The sequence below is a fragment of the Pongo abelii genome, chromosome 13 (assembly GCF_028885655.2).
Source record: "Pongo abelii isolate AG06213 chromosome 13, NHGRI_mPonAbe1-v2.0_pri, whole genome shotgun sequence".
NCBI lineage: Eukaryota > Metazoa > Chordata > Mammalia > Primates > Hominidae > Pongo > Pongo abelii.
In genome coordinates this window covers 103,492,324-103,512,453 of record NC_071998.2, presented here as the reverse complement: position 1 = coordinate 103,512,453, position 20,130 = coordinate 103,492,324, and the positions used below count along the sequence as shown (strand labels likewise).

Here is a 20,130-nt window from a genome sequence, read left to right as displayed (position 1 = left end):
CTGCCTCAGCCTCCGGAGTAGTCCAGTAACAGGTGCGCACCACCACGCCTGGCTAATTTTTTGTATTTTTAGTAGAGACAACATAGTTTCACCATGTTGGCCTGGCTAGTCTTAAACTCCTGACCTCAGGTGATCTGCCTGCATTGGCCTCCCAAAGTGCTGGGATTACAAGCATGAGCCACTGCGCCCAGCCATTTGCCATAATTCTTACTACGGTTGGATTCAATATGGTTTCATTCAATAGAGACCTACCTTACATACTGAATTTATAGAAATGTGCCTCATTACTACAAACAAGTAAGCTTTCACCCATTTTACTTGAACATACGGTCCTCTTGGCATAAGTCTCATTTTCCCAATTCAGAGAGAGATGTGGTTATGAGAAATATTTCACTTTCCTCTTTCATATAAGAAAAACAACAGTGTAAATGCAATGATATAACTTGTTAGCCTGTCCTCAGCATCCAGAAGACAACAGAGCTCTGGCCCCATCTGATGAGGCAGTCGATAACCCTGCCACTCAGCTACAGCAACTATTGCCATGTGGTAATGCTTCTCTATATGGCCAGATCTTCTAAGATTTCAAGAAAAGCTAGAAATCTGGACTTTTGTATAAATCTTCTAATTTTTTCAATATAAGCAACCAATAAAGTTTTTGAGACAGGGTCTCGCTCTGTCACCTAGGCTGGAGTGCAGTAGCGTGATCTCAGCTCACAGCAACATCCACCTCCCAGATTCAGACAATCCCCCCACTTCAGCTTCCTAAGTAGCTGGGACTACAGGCATGTGTGCCACCATGCCCAGCTAATTTTTCTATTTTTTGTAGAGACAGGGTTTTGCCATGTTGTCTAGGCTGGTTTCGAACTCCTGGGCTCAAGTGACCCGCCTGGCTCAGCCTCCCAAAGTGCTGGGATTACAAGCATGAGCCGCCATGCCTGGACCTAACTAATAAAACTTTGAATGTAGGTAACTAATGAAAACAATTTTGTTTTAACACTGTCTGGGCCAAGTTTTGCAGACCCAACAAAACATACCTGAGGGAAAAATTCAGGACTCTAACTTAATAACTTAGACATTTAACCCTCATGACCAACCCTATAACATATTACTGTATTATTGCCATTTTAAAAGTAAAGAAACCGAATCTGCAAGAAGTTAAGTTACTTGTCCAAGGTCACAAAATAGAAAGTCATGAGGGGTGACTGTTAAGATTTGAATCCAAGCAGTCTTACTCCAGAGCCTAAGCTCCTAACCACCTGTTCTGTGTGTTAACAAGATACACGTAAGGTACAGAAGCAAGTTCTAACCTGATGTATCCTGATATCCACATGGAAAATATAGAACCAGAGGGTAAATAAATAAATAAATAAATGGACAATAAGACGGGTTGTGTGATGAATCCAGAACAGATCAAGACTATGTTCTTTCATTCGATAGTCTACATTTCCCCGGCAAAGCCCAAGAAAGTATTAGTCTTTTTATTGGTTACAATAAAGTGTGATTCATAATGAGAATGACCTTACTGTTATTTAAATAACTAAAACCTACGTCTTTTTTTTTTTTTAACGCCAGGTCTTTTTCAGAGGAAGGAGACTATTGCTGGCTTCAGGAATCAGAAATAGTCCTATGAAAGGACTGTGTCCTATGAAAGACAGAGTATACATGTAAGTATTTACACATGCAAATATTTGAGAAAATGCTTGAGCTACACTTTAGTCTTTTTTTTCTTTGGAGACAGAGTCTTTCTCTGTTGCCCAGCCTGGAGTGCAGTGGCATGATCACAGCTCATTGTAGCCTCAAACTCCTGGGCTCAAGGGATCCTCTTGCCTCAGTCTCCTGAGTAGATGAGACCACCACCAGGGTCTCAGTAGGCACACACACCACTATGGCTGACTGATTTTCAAAACTTTTTTTTGTAGAGACAGCGTCTTGCCATCTTGTGCATCTCAGTCTCAATCTCCTGGCCTCCAATAATACTCCCCTCACCCAAAGTGCTGAAATTACAGGTGTGAGCCACTGCACTCAGCCTACTTTAGTCTTTCCTAAATTCATAGAGAAAAGGAGCTCCAAATAAAGCTATTTAAAATACTATTGGGCTGGACATGGTGGCTCACGCCTGTAATCCCAGCACTTTGGGAGGCCAAGGCGGGTGGATCACCTGAGGTCAGGAGTTCGAGACCAGCCTGGCCAACATGGTAAAACCCTGTCTCTACTAAAAATACAAAAAATCAACTGGGCGTGGTGGTGGGTGCCTGTAATCCCAGCTACTCAGGAGGCTGAGGCAGGAGAATCGCTTGAACCTAGGAGGCAGAGGTTGCAGTGAGCTGAGATCGTGCCACTGCATTCCAGCCTGGGCAACAAGAATGAAACTCCGTCTCAAAAAAATAAGTAAATAAAAAATAAAATAAAATAAAATACTATTGACTGAATGAAGGACTTTTAGGCCTCTATAAGGATTGACTAGATTTTGAATTACACGGTTAATTTGGCTCAAATCTGTTTACAACTAAGTAAGTTCCCTGAGAAAACACCACAACATCCTCCCCCACAACTCTTCTTGCAAACTTACGCAAGGTAGGTGCCTCTGGTGTTCACATTCATCATCAGATCCAATCTCTTGGTAGGTGTGTCCAATGTGTTGGTCAAACTAATGGCACTGGCATTATTTACCAGAATATCAATTCCTGTTTTCAAAATAATCAATTTCATTTTAATGAAAGACTTTTTATCACACACACAAAAAGCATTTACTCTCTTTTGAACCCTCAGTTGATTCACAAATAGTCATGTACCACACCTAACATTTCAGTCAACAATGGCCCATACACGCAACATGGTCCCTTAAAATTACAATACTGTTTTTTATTTTATCTTTTTTCTGTCTAAGTATGTTCAGATACATACTTACTGTTGTGTTACAAACGCCTACAGTAGTCAGTACAGTAACATGTTATACAGGTTTACAGCCTGGAAACAATAGGCTATGCCATACAGCCTAGATAGGTGGTCAGCTAGACTATCTATGTTTGTGTAAGTATACTCTATGTTCATACGATCATAAAATCAGCTAATAATGCCTTTCTCAGAACATATCCCCATCATTAAGCAATGCATGGCTGTACTTCTTTTAGATAATATGACTAACCACTACCAATGCAAGACTGGTAGCTATTTCAAAATAGCACCTGCATGATTGTCACTAGCACAATGGAGATATAGCCAATCACCAGAGCTCCATGTGAAACTACAAGGAGGCTTAGTCTTTGGTGGTTTGTAGCTTCCACTCTTATCTGTTCTCTTACCTCCTGGTTGTCCCTCCCTGTCTCCATAAACCTTGGATCAAATTCCTTAAAGTCTTCCTTCCTCTCTAGCATGAAGTTTCAAAGGCCTGTCCTCCTTCCAAGCATAGTAGTCTCCCTTCCCCCAAGGCCCCTCACTTAAAGGGAAAGGCTCCTTTCTGGTCTTGAGAACTGGGAAAAGAGAAAGACCTACTGTTTCAATCCCAGGCAGATCATCAAAGTGGATCTATTTTGTTTTAGTGACTCATATACACACAAAAAAAATAAACCTAGAGTAACTACTATTTCTGCAAATTCTATCTAGTTTCTACCTATAACCAACAAGTTTTGTTTATAGTTATGTGCTTAGTGAAATAACATTAAAGGAAAATGGTAAAAATACAAAAACTATGTCAAACATTTTTTCTTTGTTTCTACCTGGTCTTCATTACTCTTTGTAAAGTGCACTTAATGATGGTTGTGTAACAATATAATAAACTTCAATGTCACTGAACTGTACACTTAAAAATAGGATGGTAAATTTTATGTTATGTGTATTTTACCACAATTTTTAAAAATTAAATAATAAATTCAAGGCTGGGGACAGTGGCTCATGCCTGTAACCCCAGCACTTTGAGAAGCTGAGGTGGGTGGATCCCTTGAGGTCAGGAGTTTGAGACCAGCCTGGCCAACATGGTGAAACCCCATCTCTACTAAAAACACAAAAATTAGCTAGGCCTGGTGGTGGGCGCCTGTAGTCCCAGCTTCTCGGGAGGCTGAGGTTTGAGGATCACCTGAGCCCAGGAGGCCAAAGCTGTGGTGAGCCACGATCATGCCACTACATACCAGTCTGAGTGACAGAGTGAGACCCTGTTTCAAAGAAAAAAAAAAAAAGAACTAAAACTGAATGAATATGGGAGAATGAAAAGCCTCAGCTTTCTCCCCTTAGTTCCTCTCCAAAAATTAGTGGATAAACTAATTACATCAAATCCTAAGTGGCACTAGTTAACCACTTTTACTACTAAGTGAAGTCATTTTAGATAAAATATCCTGCATTTGAGTGTGGCACATTTCACATTTAGGGCCCTATCAGCTGGACAAACATCATTTTGCATTTTCTCTCCTCTTCTGACACAGGCATTCACATTTCTTTGGGAAAGGCTGCCGGCTAGGGGTAAGATTTTGGATTTAAGGGAAGAGGCTCCACTTGAGCCAAAGCTCCATGCTTCAGTCCAGCACCCCACAGCACTCTGCATTGGGATTATAAGTACAGCCTTGCTAACAATGAAGCATTACCTCATTTTCCACTGGCCATTGTCCCTCACATGTACATACGGTCCTCCGGAACATTAGCAGGGAGAGTGGTAATGGTTTAGGCAGGATTTGGACATGCCTAGGTGCCCTACTACAATACCATGAAAGCCTTAGCTCAATCCCCAACACCTTTCTTCTAGGAACTTTTGAACTAATTGGGGAGAAAAGAAATACTAAGATCTAAAGTAGTACAAGATAAGGATCAAACGAATGTTTTAAGAAATCAGAGAGGCCGGGCACGGTGGCTCACGCCTGTAATCCCAGCACTTTGGGAGGCTGAGGCGGCTGGATCATGAAGTCAGGAGTTCAAGACCAGCCCGGCCAACGTGGCGAAACCTGTCTCTATTAAATATACAAAAATTAGCTGGGTGTGGTGGCGGGCGCCTGTAATCCCAGCTACTCGGGAGGCTGAGGCAGGAGAATCGCTTGAACCCGGGAGGCAGAGGTTGCAGTGAGCCGAGATTGCGCCACTGCACTCCAGCCTGGGTGACAAGAGCAAGACTCAGTCTCAAAAAAAAAAGAAAAAAGAAAAAAGAAATTAGAGAAAGAAAAATATACTTCTGATTAGTTGGCATGGTGAGGGAACTGACTTTGTGAAGATGAGATTTAACCATATAAAGGAAGAATTTTTTCAAAAATAAATATATAAGGCACAAGTGCAATTTTCTCACATACATAGATTGTGCAGCGTCCAGGACTTTTAGGGTATCCATCACCCAAACAGCAAACATTGTACCGATTAAGTAATTTCTCTTCATCTACCCCCCTTCCATCTCTTCTTTCTTCCCAGTCTCCACAGTCTACCATTCCACACTCTTTTTCTTCTTTTTTTTTTTTTTTTTTCTTTTTGAGATAGAGTCTTGCTCTGTCACCCAGGCTGGAATGCAGTGGTGCAATCTCAGCTCACTGCAACCTCCACCTCCCAGGTTCAAGCAATTCTTCCACCTCAGCCTCCTGAGTAGCTGGGATTACAGGCATCCACCACCATGCTCGGCTAATTTTTGTATTTTTAGTAGAGACGGGGTTTCACCATGTTGGCCAGGCTGGTCTTAAACTCCTGACCTCAAGTGATCTGTCTGCCTCGGCCTCCCAAAGTGCTGGGATTACAGGTGTGAGCCACCACGCCCAGCCTTATCAGATGGTTTTAAATCATGTTCTGCGTGAGCGAATACGTATTTCTCCAAAGACTCAGAAAATTCAAAACTCAAAACAAATTTTTAAATTAACATTATAGTTATACCTTTATTTTACCAATATCCAATAATTTTTTCAGAATGAAGGTATTACCTCCAAATTGCTTGATGGCTTTCTCCACTGCAGCATTGATCTGCTGTTCATCTCTCACATCAACAATACATGGCAAGGCCTTTCCTCCAACTGCTTCAACTTATATAAAGGATACAAAATGAAAAAGCGTTAAAGCATTTAAATATTACACCTTTAATTCCGATATCACAGTCAAAAGAAAAAAGTACTCTGTTTTCAGAAAATCAATATAAATAACTCTATCTTACCACCAGTGACTCTACCATATAGTAGGACAGACTAGCTAGGCTAACACTATTAAAAAACAAAAACGAAGGTTTGGTGGGAGTTTCTTTGTAATTTTTTTAAAAAGCTAAAAAGAGGAATTTTTTGTTTGTTTTTGTTTTTCAGACAGGGTCTCACTCTCTTGCCCAGGCTTGGGTGAAGTGGCACAAACACAGCTCACTGCAGCCTCAATCTCCCAGGCTCAAGGATCCTCCCACCTCAGCTTCCCAAGTAGCTGGGACTATAGGCGTGCACCACCATGCCAGGCTGATTTTTCTATTTTTTGTAGAGACGTGGTTTTGCCATGTTGGCCCAGGCTGGTCTCGCACTCCTGACCTCAAGTGATCCACCCGCCTTGGCCTCACAAAGTGCTGGGATTACAGGCATGAGCCACCTCACCCACTTGAAAGTAATTTTTAAAAACTTTTTATTGTGGAAATATTCTAAAGTATACAAAAATGTAAAGATGCTGTAATAAACTAATAGGAATCCATCACCTATCTTCAACGATTGTTAGTTTTGTCAGTTAATATGTTTATCTTTCCTTTCCCCTATTTTATTTTTTGCTGGTGTGTTTTAAAGCAAATCCCTGACATCATTTCACTCATAAACACTTCACATGCATTCCTCTAACATAACCATAGTGCTCTGAACATGACTAACAGAACTAGCAATGTCAACTGAAGTTGAATTTTTAAGCCCTCTCTCCTGGCTCTGTGCCTAGCACTATGCCTTGAATAGAAGTATGTGATAATTATTTGTCAACTGAAAGTATTAAAATGATGACTTGCAAATTGTGCAGAGAATAAATAACACAGAAAGCTTTCTCAAAGAGTTCATGCCACTTACCAATCAAATTCTCTCCTCTCTACTCCACTTCCCCACTCCCCCTTCCCATCCAAGAACCACTGCCCTCATGAAACAAGATTTTTTTTTTTTAAGAGACAGAGTCTCGCTCTGTCACCCAAGCTGGAGTGCTGTGGCATGATCTCGGCTCACTGCAACCTCCACCTCCCAGGTTCAAGTGATTCTCCTGCCTCAGCCTCCTGAGTAGCTGGGTGAAATTACAGGTGTGAGTCACCACACCCAGCCATGAAATAAGATTTTTAACTGGAGTTTCTCACCTTGCTTAAAAGTGCTGGTGGAGAAAAATGGTCAGAAGCACTGCCCCAAGGTGAAAACATAAATACTTCTTTAACTAGATAAAATTATGTTCAGGGTAACTTTCAAATAGCTTTAACTAAACTCTCCAGCAAATTCTCTATGTATTGAAACCACTAGAAAGACATTTTATCAAATGGCACTGTCACACTCACTTTCTTCAGCAGCAGTATAGATTGTGCCTAGAAGTTTTGGATGCGGCTGGGCGGTCTTTGCGGCAATGACAATATTTGCTCCATCCTTTGCTGCTTTCAATGCAATAGCTTTGCCAATGCCACGGCTTGCACCTGTGATAAAAACTGTACATCCTGCCAGCCTCCTACAACAGAACAAATACGACCTTATTAGAAGACCCAATGTTTTATTTACTGACAGGTATCAGAACCTCATGCATATTTTCATAATATATGTTTCCTCCTCTGTGAAATTTTCTCTAAACCCTCCCCATGCCCATCTGATGGCAGATAACTCCACTATACTCCCATTACACAAAGACTGATAAATTATTTATGACAACTGCAGTTGGCCAGTCTTGCTGTGATTTGGCAAACAAAATCTGTTCAAATGCAAAGCAAATCTTCAAGAGAAATTAAGAATTATAAAACAAATTATATAAACATGCATTTTTTCCCCCACAGAAAACGTGTTAATAAAGCTTTTTTTTTTTTTGAGTGGTGGGATTATGAGTAAATTTTATCATATTCTTTATATTCTTTAATATTTTTCAAATTTTCCACAATGACTACATACCACTTAAAATAAATTACCTAAAAACAAACAATTGTTCAATGAATGCTCATAATAGCCAGGGTGGAAACAATCCAAACATCCTTCAGCTGATGAACGGATAAGCAGAATGTGGTGTAGCCACACATACAATGAAATAATGTTCCACAATAAAGTACTGCTATGAGCTACAACATGGATGAACCAAAAACATTCTGCTAAGAGGAAGAAACCAGTCATGAAGGACCACATGATGCCATTTATATGAAATGTCCAGAATAGGCAAACCTATAGAGACACAAAGATCAGAGGTTACCTAGAGCTGGGAGTGGGAGGGGTTGAAGGCTGACAACGGAGGGTTGAGGGGTTTCCTTCTGGGATGATTAAAAGGTTTTACAATTGACTGTGGTGATGGTGGCACAACTCTGTGAATATATTAAAAGCCAATGAATTGCATATTTTAAATGAGTGAATAGTGGGGTACGTGACTCACATCTCAAAAGAGCTGTTAAATAAACGCTCACAAATTGCTGCAGGTTGATCTGAAATATTCTGATTCAAATGTACTGACGGGTCCCTGTGCCCATTTCATTCTTTGTGTATGTGTGCTTTGTGTGTGTGTGTGTGTGTGTGTGTTTTCTTTTGAGACACAGTCTCGCTCTGTCGCCCAGGCTGTTAGTGCAGTGGCGCAATCTCAGCTCACTGCAACCTCTGCCTCCCGGGTTCAAGCAATTCTCCTGCTTCAGCCTCAAGCAATTCTCCTGCTTCAGCCTCCCAAGTAGCTGGGACTACAGGCATGCGCCACCACGCCCAGCTAATTTTTGTATTTTTAGCAGAGATGGGATTTCACCATGTTGGCCAGGCTGGTCTCGAACTCCTGAGCTTGTGATCCACCCGCCTCGGCCTCCCAAAGTGCTGGGATTACAGGCGTGAGCCACCGCGCCCGGCTAGCCTGTTTTTTGTTTTTTTAAATGGAGACGGGGTCTCACCATCTTACTCAGGCTGGTCTTGAACTCCTACGTGCTTTTTTTTTTTTTAAGACAACTCTGTTACCCAGGCTGGAGTACAGTGGCGCAATCATGGCTCACTGCAGCCTTGAACTCCTGGGCTTAAGTGATCTTCCCATCTCAGCCTCACAAGTAGCTGGGACTACAGGCGCACACCACCGTACCCAGTTACTTTTTAAAATTGTTTGTACAGACAGGGTCTTGGTATGTTACCCAGGCAGGTCTCAAACTCTTGGCCTTATGTGATCCTCCCACCCTGGCCTCCCCCCATTTCATTAAGTTCACTTAAACTTTCTGCTTACTCAGTGGCTAAGTGAAACGGAGACACCTAAATAATTTCCTAGTAAACTCATAAAAGGAAAACTAAAAGAATAAAACTAAAGTTAAGATAACAGCAAGGTAAACCCACTTTCTTGTTTACTTTCTAAGGGCAAATTTAAAAGTCTGCTTAAGGAAAAGAATGGAGAGAGAAGAGCAAAAGTGACAATGACAAAGAAAAAGGGATGACCTGAGATTGGTGATAGATTAACAGGTTTGTTAATAAAGGAACATAAAGCTCTTGAATGACCCAGAGGATTACACTCCAGAAGTAAGAGATCAGAGCTAAAAGTGGGAAGCGGTTTTAAAATAAGGAATAATTGGTTTGGTAAGAACGAGGGAGAGTGGAGAAGTGGGGAGAAGTCAGAGAGGTTGAAATTATTTTTCATGAAATATAGCACACATATAAAAAGCATGTAAAACAATGTGTATTGTTTAATGAACAAAATTAAAATGAACAGTAGTATCAAGGCAAGAAATAGAATATTACCAATACCCCAGAAACCAGACTGTATATTCCTCTCCAACTCTATCCTCCTTCCTTCCCCCACCCCACAGAACGAAAACTACCTTAAATGTTATTCACTCCCTTGTTTTTTCATTATTCCTAGTACCTAGGTCTCTGAGTCTAAATCAACAGTCTGCAAACTATGGCCCCAGGCCAAATATGACCCACCATCTGTTTGTGTGTGGCCCTGGAGCTAAGATTGATTGTTACAGATGAGCATTTGTGATCAATTCGATGACAAGGAATGCTAATTTTGAATCCCAATTAGGTAAAACATTATCTCTCTGCTACTTTTTTTTTTTTTTTTTTTTTAAGAGTGGTTCTTGCTCTGTCACCCAGTCTGGAGTGCGGCTCACTGCAACCTCCACCTCTGGACTTAAGTGATCTTTCTGCCTCACCACTCAAGTAGCTAGGACTACAGGCGTGCACTACAACACCTGAAAAAGTTTTAATTTTTTGTAGAAACAGGGTCTCACTATGTCACCCAGGTTGGTCTTGAACTGGGCTCAAGCGATCCTCCTGTCTTGGCATCACAAAGTGCTGGGATTATTAGCATTAAATTAAGTTCATTTAAACTTTTAACTTACTCACTTGCTAAGTGAGAAGGAGACATCTAAAATAACTTCCTGGTAAACTCATTAAAAAGAATAAAGGAATAAAATTAAGATAACAGCAAGGGATGTTATCAATCAATAACAGGAAGATAACCCCGGCCTTATCTCCCTGTTATTGATTGAATTGTGTCCCCCAAAAAGCATGTGGAAGTCCTAACTTCAGAAGGTGACCTCAGTTGGAACCAGGATTGCTGAAGACATAATTAGTTAACATGAAGTCATATTGGAGTAGGCCCTTACTCCAATTGGACAGGTGTCCTTCTAAGAAGAGGGAAGACTATGTAAAGACAGCCACACGGAGAATGTGTGATGACAAAGGCAGAGAGCCCGGAGGGATGCAGCTGCAAGCCCCGAACATAAGGATTGCTGGCCACCCCCAGAAGCTGGGAAGAAGTAAGGAAGGATTCTACCCAGAACTACAACAGCACAGCCCTGCTGACATCTTGATTTCAGAATACTAGCTTCCAGAACAGTGACAGCATCCATTTGTTTTAAGCCATCCAGTTTGTGGTTCTGTTTTTCTGTTTTGTTTCTTTTTTGTTTTGTTTTGTTTTGTTTTGTTTGAGACGGAGTCTCACTCTGTCACCAGGATGGAGTGCAGTGGCACAATCTTGGCTCACTGCAACCTCCGCCTCCTGGGTTCAAGCGATTCTCCTGACTCAGCCTCCCAAGTAGCTGGGACTACAGGCATGTGCCACCCCGCTCAGCCAATTTTTGTATTTTTAGTAGAGACGGGGTTTCACCATGTTGGCCAGGATGGTCTTGATCTCTTGACCTCATGATCTGCCCACCTCAGCCTCCCAAAGTGTTGGGATTACAGGTGTGAGCCACCACACCCTGCCCCAAAGAGGATAATATCCTTACCAGCAGCAGTGAATGAGTATAAGAGTCCCCATAGCTCTACCACCTCCCCAACACTTGGTAATTTCTGACCTTAAAGTTTTTTCACCAATTCACTATTATGAAATGATATCCCAATGTGATTTTCATTTGCACTTCCCCAGTTACTAATGAGGTAGAATATATTTTTGTTCCCATGTTAATGGTCGCTTGTGTTCCTTCTTGTTGCGGGAAGTCAGGGACCCCCAAACGGAGGGACCAGCTGGAGCCGCAGCAGAGGAACATAAATTGTGAAGATTTCATGGACATTTATTAGTTCCCAAATAATACTTTTATAATTTCTTATGCCTGTCTTTACTTTAATCTCTTAATCCTGTTTTCTTCGTAAGCTGAGGATGTACGTCACCTCAGGACCACTGTGATAATTGTGTTAACTGTACAAATTGATTGTAAAATGTGTTTGAACAATATGAAATCAGTGCACCTTGAAAAAGAACAGAATAACAGTGATTTTTAGGGAACAACAGAAGACAACCATAAGGTCTGACTGCCTGCGGGGTCAGACAAAAAGAGTCATATTTTTCTTCTTGCAGAGAGCCTATAAACGGATGTGCAAGTAGGAGAGATATTGCTAAATTCTTTTCCTAGCAAGGAATATTAATATTAATACCCTGGGAAAGGAATGCATTCCTGGGGGGAGGTCCATAAACGGCCGCTCTGGGAATGTCTGTCTTATGCGGTTGAGGTAAGGAGTGAGATATACTCTGGTCTCCTGCAGTGCCCTCAGGCTTACTAGGGTGGGGAAAAACTCCGCCCTGGTAAATTTGTGGTCAGACCGGTTCTCTGCTCTGGAACCCTGTTTTCTGTTGTTTAAGATGTTTATCAAGACAATACGTGCACCACTGAACATAGACCCTTATCAGTGGTTCTGTTTTTGCCCTTTGCCCTGTAATCTTTGTTAGACCCTTATTAGTAGTTCTGCTTTTTGCCCTTTGAAGCATGTGATCTTTGTACCTACTCCCTGTTCTTCCACCCCCTCCACTTTTGAAACCTTTAATAAAAACTTGCTGGTCTGAGACTCAGGTGGGCATCACGGTCCTACCGATATGTGATGTCACCCCCGGCAGCCCAGCTGTAAAATTCCTCTCTTTGTACTGTCTCTCTTTATTTCTCAGCTAGCTGACACGGAAAATAGAAATAACCTATGTTGAAATATTAGGGGTAGGTTCCCCCAATATCTGGCATGCCAAGTGGCTTTCTTTTTCCTAAGTGCATGTGGGAACCCAATTCCTTTTGACAAGTGCGTAGAAACATTCATTGGTCCGGTTCACAGAAACGCTTGTTCAGCTCCCTGACGACTGGTGAGTTATCTGTGTATTGTCCGGGGTAACTATGGGTCACGCGAAGTCTAAACGTTATGCTTATCTCTGCTATATTAAACTCCTGTTAAAACAGGAAGGAGTTCAGGTACCTATGGAAAATATGGACATCCTATTCAGGGCAGTGGAAGAACACTGTCCTTGGTTTCCTGAAAAGGGAATGTTAGATGTGGAACTATGGGATCGTGTTGGTGCAAAATTCCAGGAACTGGTCCCAACAGGAAATTATGCTCCCGTCACTGTTTGGGGTGATTGGGCCTTGGTACGTGCTGTCCTAAAATACCAATCCCGTAACCCCTGCAGTTACCACAGTTTTCTGAGTCTGGCGACCCTCTACCTCTTCCTCAGGTTTCCTCTCCCGTTCAGCCTTCGTTATCTGCTCAAGCCTCTCCCTTCACCAACTCCTCCCCTACCTGACGATACTGAGGATTCAATATCTAATTCCGGTGACTTTGGCTTAACGTCACCCTCGATGATCTTATTTCTTTTCATGAGGAGCCAGTACTTGTAGCTCCCACGGACCTGACTTGGACAGCCCAGGACCATATCTATACTAACTCTTCCCTCTTCAAACCTTTGCAGCCTTTGCCTCCAGAGCCATCTGATGGCTCTGGAACCAAACTACAATTTACCTGTAATTCTGCAGGCCCTCCCTTATCCACCGCAGCCGCTCACTCTCCTGTCATTTCGGTCCCTCAATTGGTCACTTCGCCATCCATTCAACCTGCTTCTCTGTACCCTTCTTCACGCATGGACACCCCTGCCACTCTGGTTGCACAGGATTGAGCCAACAATCACCAGTATGCTTATGCCTCTTCTGCTCCCCCAATGCCCCTTTCTCACACTCTCATACCAGTCCGACCTCCTCAACCTCAGTTTCCCTTATCTACACATACTTTTCCTGTCATTCCTATGCCGACTCCATCTCATGTGCCTGTTCTTGAAACTTCCATGCAATGCTTATTACACCAGAAAAAAGAAACAAGTGGATTAGAGGCGTGGGCTTATCCGGTCGTGCTGGAATCTCCCAATGCTCAAGGGGTACAAGTGCATTGATATGTGCTGCTCAATCTTACCTTTTTAAAAGAATTCAAGGATGCTTGTACTCAGTATGGTCCTACTTCTCCATATGTTAAAATGGTATTACAGACTCTTTGTACTGAGGTCATTTTGCTTCCTTTAGACTGGGACCTTTTGGCAAAAGCTGTTCTAACTCCATCTCAGCATTTACAATTCCGTACCTGGTGGTGAGAGGAGGCCCGTCTGCAGGCTCTGCTAAATCGGGCTGATGGCATTCCAATTACTCAGGCTCAGCTCACAGGCTCCAATAATTACTCTGATGCTACCACCCCTCACATACTACCACCCCTCACATCTGTGGTTCTGAACCCCATGATAAATCCCCTTTGAACCCTCTTCCTCTTTTTGACACCGATCCCCCTTTATGGGACTCCAATTGGCATTATGATAATTCTTCTCGACCCAGGTATGCCCTTCTACCTCTTCGGCATCCCTGGGCACCTCAGATTGCTTCTTTATGGTGGAGAACATCAGGCGTTGCCACCGCTGCTCCTCTCCCTCAGTATCAATGTAGATTCAAACATTATGCTTTGTTTACCTCCAGCCTGACTATTCCTATACAGAGTTGTGTTAAGCCTCCTTACATGCTGTTAGTGGGAAATATCAAAATTTGGATGAACAATCAAACTGTCTTAATACATTGTCATTTATGCACTTGTGTTAACTCCCATTTTGACTTCAGGAAAAGTGTAATGTTGGTTCGAGCTCGAGAAGGAATCTAGATACCAGTAACTTTACCCAGACCTTGGGAATCTTCCCCCTCAGTACATTTAATTAATGAAGTGCTACAGCAATTCTCAAAAGAGCTAAGAGATTTGTTTTCACTTTAATCGCTGTGATCATGGGCCTAATTACAGTCACTGCAGTGGCCACCACTGCCAGAGTGGCATTACACCAATCTATTCAAGTGGCTTATTTTGTTAATGATTGGCAAGCCAATTCCACCCAAATGTGGAATTCTCAACAGGGCATTGATCAAAAATTAGCTAATCAAATTAATGATTTAAGACAGTCTGTTATTTGGCTTGGAGATTGGCTAATGAGTCTCGAATATCGCATGCAAATGCAGTGTGATTGGAATACTTCTGATTTCTGTATCACATCATATTCCTACAACAAGACTGATGAGTAATGGGAAATGGTCAAAGGACACCTGCTGGGTAGGGAAGATAATTTATCCTTGGACATAATTAAAGAAAAAAATTTTTGAAGCCTCTCAAGCTTATTTATCCGTTGTGCCTGGAGCTGAGGCGTTAGGTCAGGTGGCAGAAAGTCTTTCTGGACTAAACCCCACGACTTGGATTAAGTCTATTGGGGGCTCCACTGTGGTAAATTTTGGAATCATGTTTCTCTGTTTAATCGGCTTTTTAGTGTGCCAGACCAGTCAACGAGTCCTGCGTCAAAACCGAGAGAACGAACAAGCCTTCATCGCCGTGGCTCATTTACATAAAAAGAAAGGGAGAGATGTTACGGGAAGTCTGGGACCCCCCCAATGGAGGGACCAGCTGGAACCATGGCAGAGGAATATAAATTGTGAAGATTTCATGGGCATTTATCAGTTCCCATATAATACTTTTATAATTTCTTATGCCTGTCTTTACTTTAACCTTTTAATCCTGTTATCTTTGTAAGCTGAGGATGTACGTCACCTCAGTACCACTGTGATAATTGTGTTAACTGTACAAATTGATTGTAAACATGTGTTTGAACAATATGAAATCAGCACACCTTGAAAAAGAATAGAATAACAGCGATTTTTAGGGAATAAGGGAAGACAACCATAAGGTCTGACTGCCTGCGGGGTCAGGCAAAAAGAGCCATATTTTTCTTCTTGCAGAGAGCCTATAAATGGATGTGCAAATAGGAGAGATATTGCTAAATTCTTCTCCTAGCAAGGAATATTAATATTAATACCCTGGGAAAGGAATGCATTCCTGGGGGCAGGTCTATCAACGGCCACTCTGGGAATGTCTGTCTTATGCAGTTGAGAAAAGGAGTGAGGGAGTGAGATATGCTCTGGTCTCCTGCAGTGCCCTCAGGCTTTCTAGGGTGAGGAAAAACTCTGCCCCGTTAAATTTGTGGTCAGACCGGTTCTCTGCTCTGGAACCCTGTTTTCTGTTGTTTAAGATGTTTATCAAGACAATACGTGCACCGCTGAACACAGACCCTTATCAGTGGTTCTGCTTTTTCCCTTTGTCCTGTTCCCTCAGAAGCCTGTGATCTTTGTTAGACCCTTATTAGTAGTTCTGCTTTTTGCCCTTTGAAGCATGTGATCTTTGTACCTACTCCCTGTTCTAACACCTCCCCCTCTTTTGAAACTCTTAATAAAAACTTGCTGGTCTGAATCTCAGGCAGGCATCACAGTCCTACTGATATGTGATGTCACCCCTGGAGGCCCAGCTGTAAAATTCCTCTCTTTGTACTGTCTCTCTTTATTTCTCAGCTGGCCGACACTTACGGAAAATAGAAAGAACCTATGTTGAAATATTGGGGGCAGGTTTCCCCAATACCTTCTCTTGCAAAGTTCCTATTAATTGGTTTTGCCCATTTTTCTTTTCTTTTTTTTTTTTGAGACAGAGTTTTGCTCTTGTCGCCCAGGCTGCAGCTCACTGCAACCTCCGCCTCCTGGGTTCAAGCGATTCTCGTGCGTCAGCCTCCCAAGTAGCTGGGATTACAGGCATGTGCCACTACACCCAGCTGATTTTGTATTTTTAGCAGAGACAGGGTTTCTCCATTTTGGTTGGGCTGGTCTTGAACTCCTGACCTCAGGTGATCCACCTGCCTCCACCTCCCAACGTGCTGGGATTACAGGCGTGAGCCACCAAGCCTGGCTGGTTTTGCCCGTTTTTCTATAAATAAGGTTAACTTTTTTCTTATTGACTCATACAAGTCTATAAATTACATACATTTCAGTATCTTTTCATTTGTGGCTTGCTTTTTCACTATTTTTATAGTGTCTTTTGATTAGCAGAAATTCTTTATCATTAGAGATAGGGTCTTGCTGTGTCACCCAGGCTGAAGTGCAGTGGCTGAATCACAACTCAGTATAACCTCCTATTCCTGGGATCACAATCCTCCTGTCTCAGCCTCCCAAGTAGCTGGAACTACAGGTGCATGCCAACATGCCTGGTTAATTTAATTTTTTTATTTTTTCGGGGGGACAGGGTCTTGCTATGCTGCCCAGGCTCATCTTTAATTCCTGGCCTCAAGAGATTCTCCTGCCTCAGCCTCCCAAAGCAGTGGGATTATAGAAAATTATTATTATTTTTTTTGCAGATGGAGTCTTACTCTGTCACCCAGATTGAAGTGTAGTGGCGTGATCTTGGCTCACTGCAACCTCTGTCTCCTGGGTTCAAGTGATTCTCCTGCCTCAGCCTCCCAAACAGTTGGGATTACAGGCATGTGCCACCACGCCTGGCTAATTTTTTGTATTTTTAGTAGAGACAGGATTTCACCATGTTGGCCAGGCTGGTCTTGAACTCCTGACCTCAAGTGATCTGCCCACCTTGGCCTCCCAAAGTGATGGGATTACAGGCGTGAGTCACTGCGTCCAGCCTAGAAAATAAGTTAATGTTAAAGAATTTATAATTCTTTTCTTTTATGGCCAGGGCTTTGGGAATCTTAAGAAATTCTTTTTTTCCTGTAAGTGTATTAATTTGTATTTCCAAAGTTTTATGGTTTACCCTTTAAAGTTTGGTCTTGAGGCCGGGTGTGGTAGCTCAGACCTATAATCCTAGTACTTTGGGAGGCCGTGATGGAAGGATCAATTGAGCCCAGGAGTTGAAGACTAGCCTGGGCAACATGGTGAGACCCTGTCTCTACAAAAAATTAAAAAATTAGCCCAGTGTAGTGGTTTGCACCTATAGTCCCAACTACTCAGGAGGCTGAGGTGAGAGGATTGCTTGAGCCCAGGAGGTGGAGGCTGCAGTGAGCCATGATCATGTCACTGCACTCCAGCTTGGTGACAGAGCAAGACCCTGTCTCTAAATAGATAAATTAATAAGTTTGGTCTTTAATCTACCTGGAATTAATTTTTGTGTATGAACTGAAGTAAGGGACTAATACATTTTTTCCCTATATAGATAACCAACTGTCCAAGTCTGAAATGCCCATCTTTCCCACAGCGCTTCAGTATCAGCTCTGCCATAAACTGAATGTCCATAAATATACATATATCTGCTTTTGGACTCTCTATTCTGTTCCACTAATCTACGTGACCACACTGCCTTAATTAAAACAGCTTTATCAGTCTTAATAACTGATAAGGCAAGTAATTCCAATTTATTCTTCTTCAAAAGTTTCTTGTCTATATTTGGACCTTTAATTTTCCACATATATTTTATTTTTTACTTTATTTATTTATTTATTTATTTATTTTGAGACAGAGTCTCACTCTCTCGCCCAGGCTGGAGTGCAGTGGCATGATCTTGGCTCACTGCAACCTCAGCCTCCTGGGTTCAAGTGATTCTCCTGCCTCAGCCTCCTGAGTAGCTGGGACTACAGGTATGCACCACCATGACTGGCTATTTTTTGAATTTTTAGTAGAGACAGGGTTTGCCATGTTGGCCAGGCTGGTCTCGAATTCCTGCCCTCAAGTGATCCACCAGCCTCGGCTTCCCAAAGTGCTGGGATTACAGGCATAAGCTATCACGCCCGGCCCACATGTATTTTAGAATCTCATTATCTAACTGGTCAAGTGAAATCAGTTGAGATTTTGATAGAAATTACATTAAGTCTATAATTCAAAGTGAAAGAATTGACATCTTTGTGACAGTGAGTGTTCTAATCCATGAACATGGTATAACTCCATTTAGGTCTTTCTAATGTTTTTCATTGTGATATAATTTCCTACAGAAAGGTATTATACATCTTTTGTTGGCTTTATTCCTAGGTACTCCATTGTTTTTAACTTTTTCCAACTTTTTATTTGTAAATAATTCAAACTTACAGTTGCAAGAATAATTGTAGTACAAAAAAAAACTCACATACCCTTCACCCAGATTCATATATTGTTAATATTTTACCCCAGTGATTTAGCATTTGTGCTCATTTTCTCTCCTTCTCCCTTTCTCCTTCTCTATATCTTATTTTCTCCAAACCACTTAAGAGTGATTTGAGGCCAGGTACAGTGGCTCATGCCTATAATCCCAGCAGTTTGGGAGACCAAGACGGGGGATCACTTGAGCCCAGAAGTTGAAACCAGCCAGGGCAACATAGTGAGACCCTGTCTCTACAAAATTAAAAAATTAGCCATGTGTGGCATTGCACGCCTGTAGTCCCAGCTACTGGGGAGGCTGTCAGGAAGACTGTTTGAGCCCAAAGTTTGAGGCTGCAGTGAGCCATGATTACACCATTGTACTCTAACCTGGGAAACAGAGACTGACCCTGTTTCAAAAAAAAAAAAGTGATCTGAATACATCAAAGCTTGGTCTCTCATGTATCTACTTTCACAGTATTTTAATTTTGTCAATTGACTCAATAATGCCCTTTAGAGCATTTTTTCCTTCCACTACAGGACCCAGTTTAGGGTAGTGCTTTTAATTGACATATCTCTTTAGTCTCTGTTAATCTAGAACATTTTTGCAGCCTCTTCTGTCTTTTATGATACTGACCTTTTGAAAAATACAGTCTGCACTCCTTTTTAAAAAAATATAATGATCCTTACTTTTTTTTTCCAAGATGGAGTCACACTCTGTCGCCCAGGTTAAAGTGGAGTGGCACAATCTCAGCTCACTGCAACCTCCACCTCCCAGGTTCAAGCAATTCTCCTGCCTCAGCCTCCTGAGTAGCTGGGATTACAGGCGTGCACCACCACACCTGGCTAATTTTTTTTTTATATTTCTAGCAGTGACAGGGTTTCACCATGGTCTTGGACTCCTGACCTTGTGATCCACCCACCCAGGCTCCCAGAGTGCTGGGATTACAGGTGTGAGCTACCACACCTCGCCTATTTATTTTTATTTATTTATTTTTTTTGAGACAGAGTCTAGATCTGTCTCCCAGGCTGGAGTGCAGTGGCGTGATCTTGGCTCACTACAACCTCTGCCTCCCAGGTTCAAGTGATTCTCCTGCCTCAGCCTCCCGAGTAGCTGGGATTACAGGCACGCGCCACCATGCCCAGCTAATTTTTCTATTTTTAGTAGAGACGGCATTTCACCATGTTGGTCAGGCTGTTCTTGAACTCCTGACCTCGTGATCTGCCCGCCTCAGCCTCCCAAAGTGCTGGGGTTACAGGCATGAGCCACTGCACCCAGCTTTTTTTTTTTCTGAGACAGGGTCTTGCCCTGTCACCCAGGCTGAAGTACAGTGGTGCAATCACAGCTCACTGCAGCCTTGACCTCCTGGACTCAAGCAAGTCTCCCACCTCAGCCTCCT

At 42.3% G+C, this 20,130-nt stretch overlaps 1 protein-coding gene across 2 annotated transcripts in view; it reads right to left on the bottom strand.

Moving 5' to 3' along the window:
- The window catches only part of HSDL2 (hydroxysteroid dehydrogenase like 2), a 95,067-nt gene that overhangs the window by 66,783 nt on the left and 8,154 nt on the right, over window positions 1–20,130 (bottom strand). For both annotated transcript variants that reach the window (XM_024251739.3, NM_001132322.1), the window contains 3 exon segments: window positions 7,439–7,602; window positions 5,880–5,978; window positions 2,570–2,684 (listed from right to left, as the gene is read on the bottom strand). In XM_024251739.3, coding sequence (XP_024107507.1) covers window positions 2,570–2,684; window positions 5,880–5,978; window positions 7,439–7,602 — 378 coding nt within the window.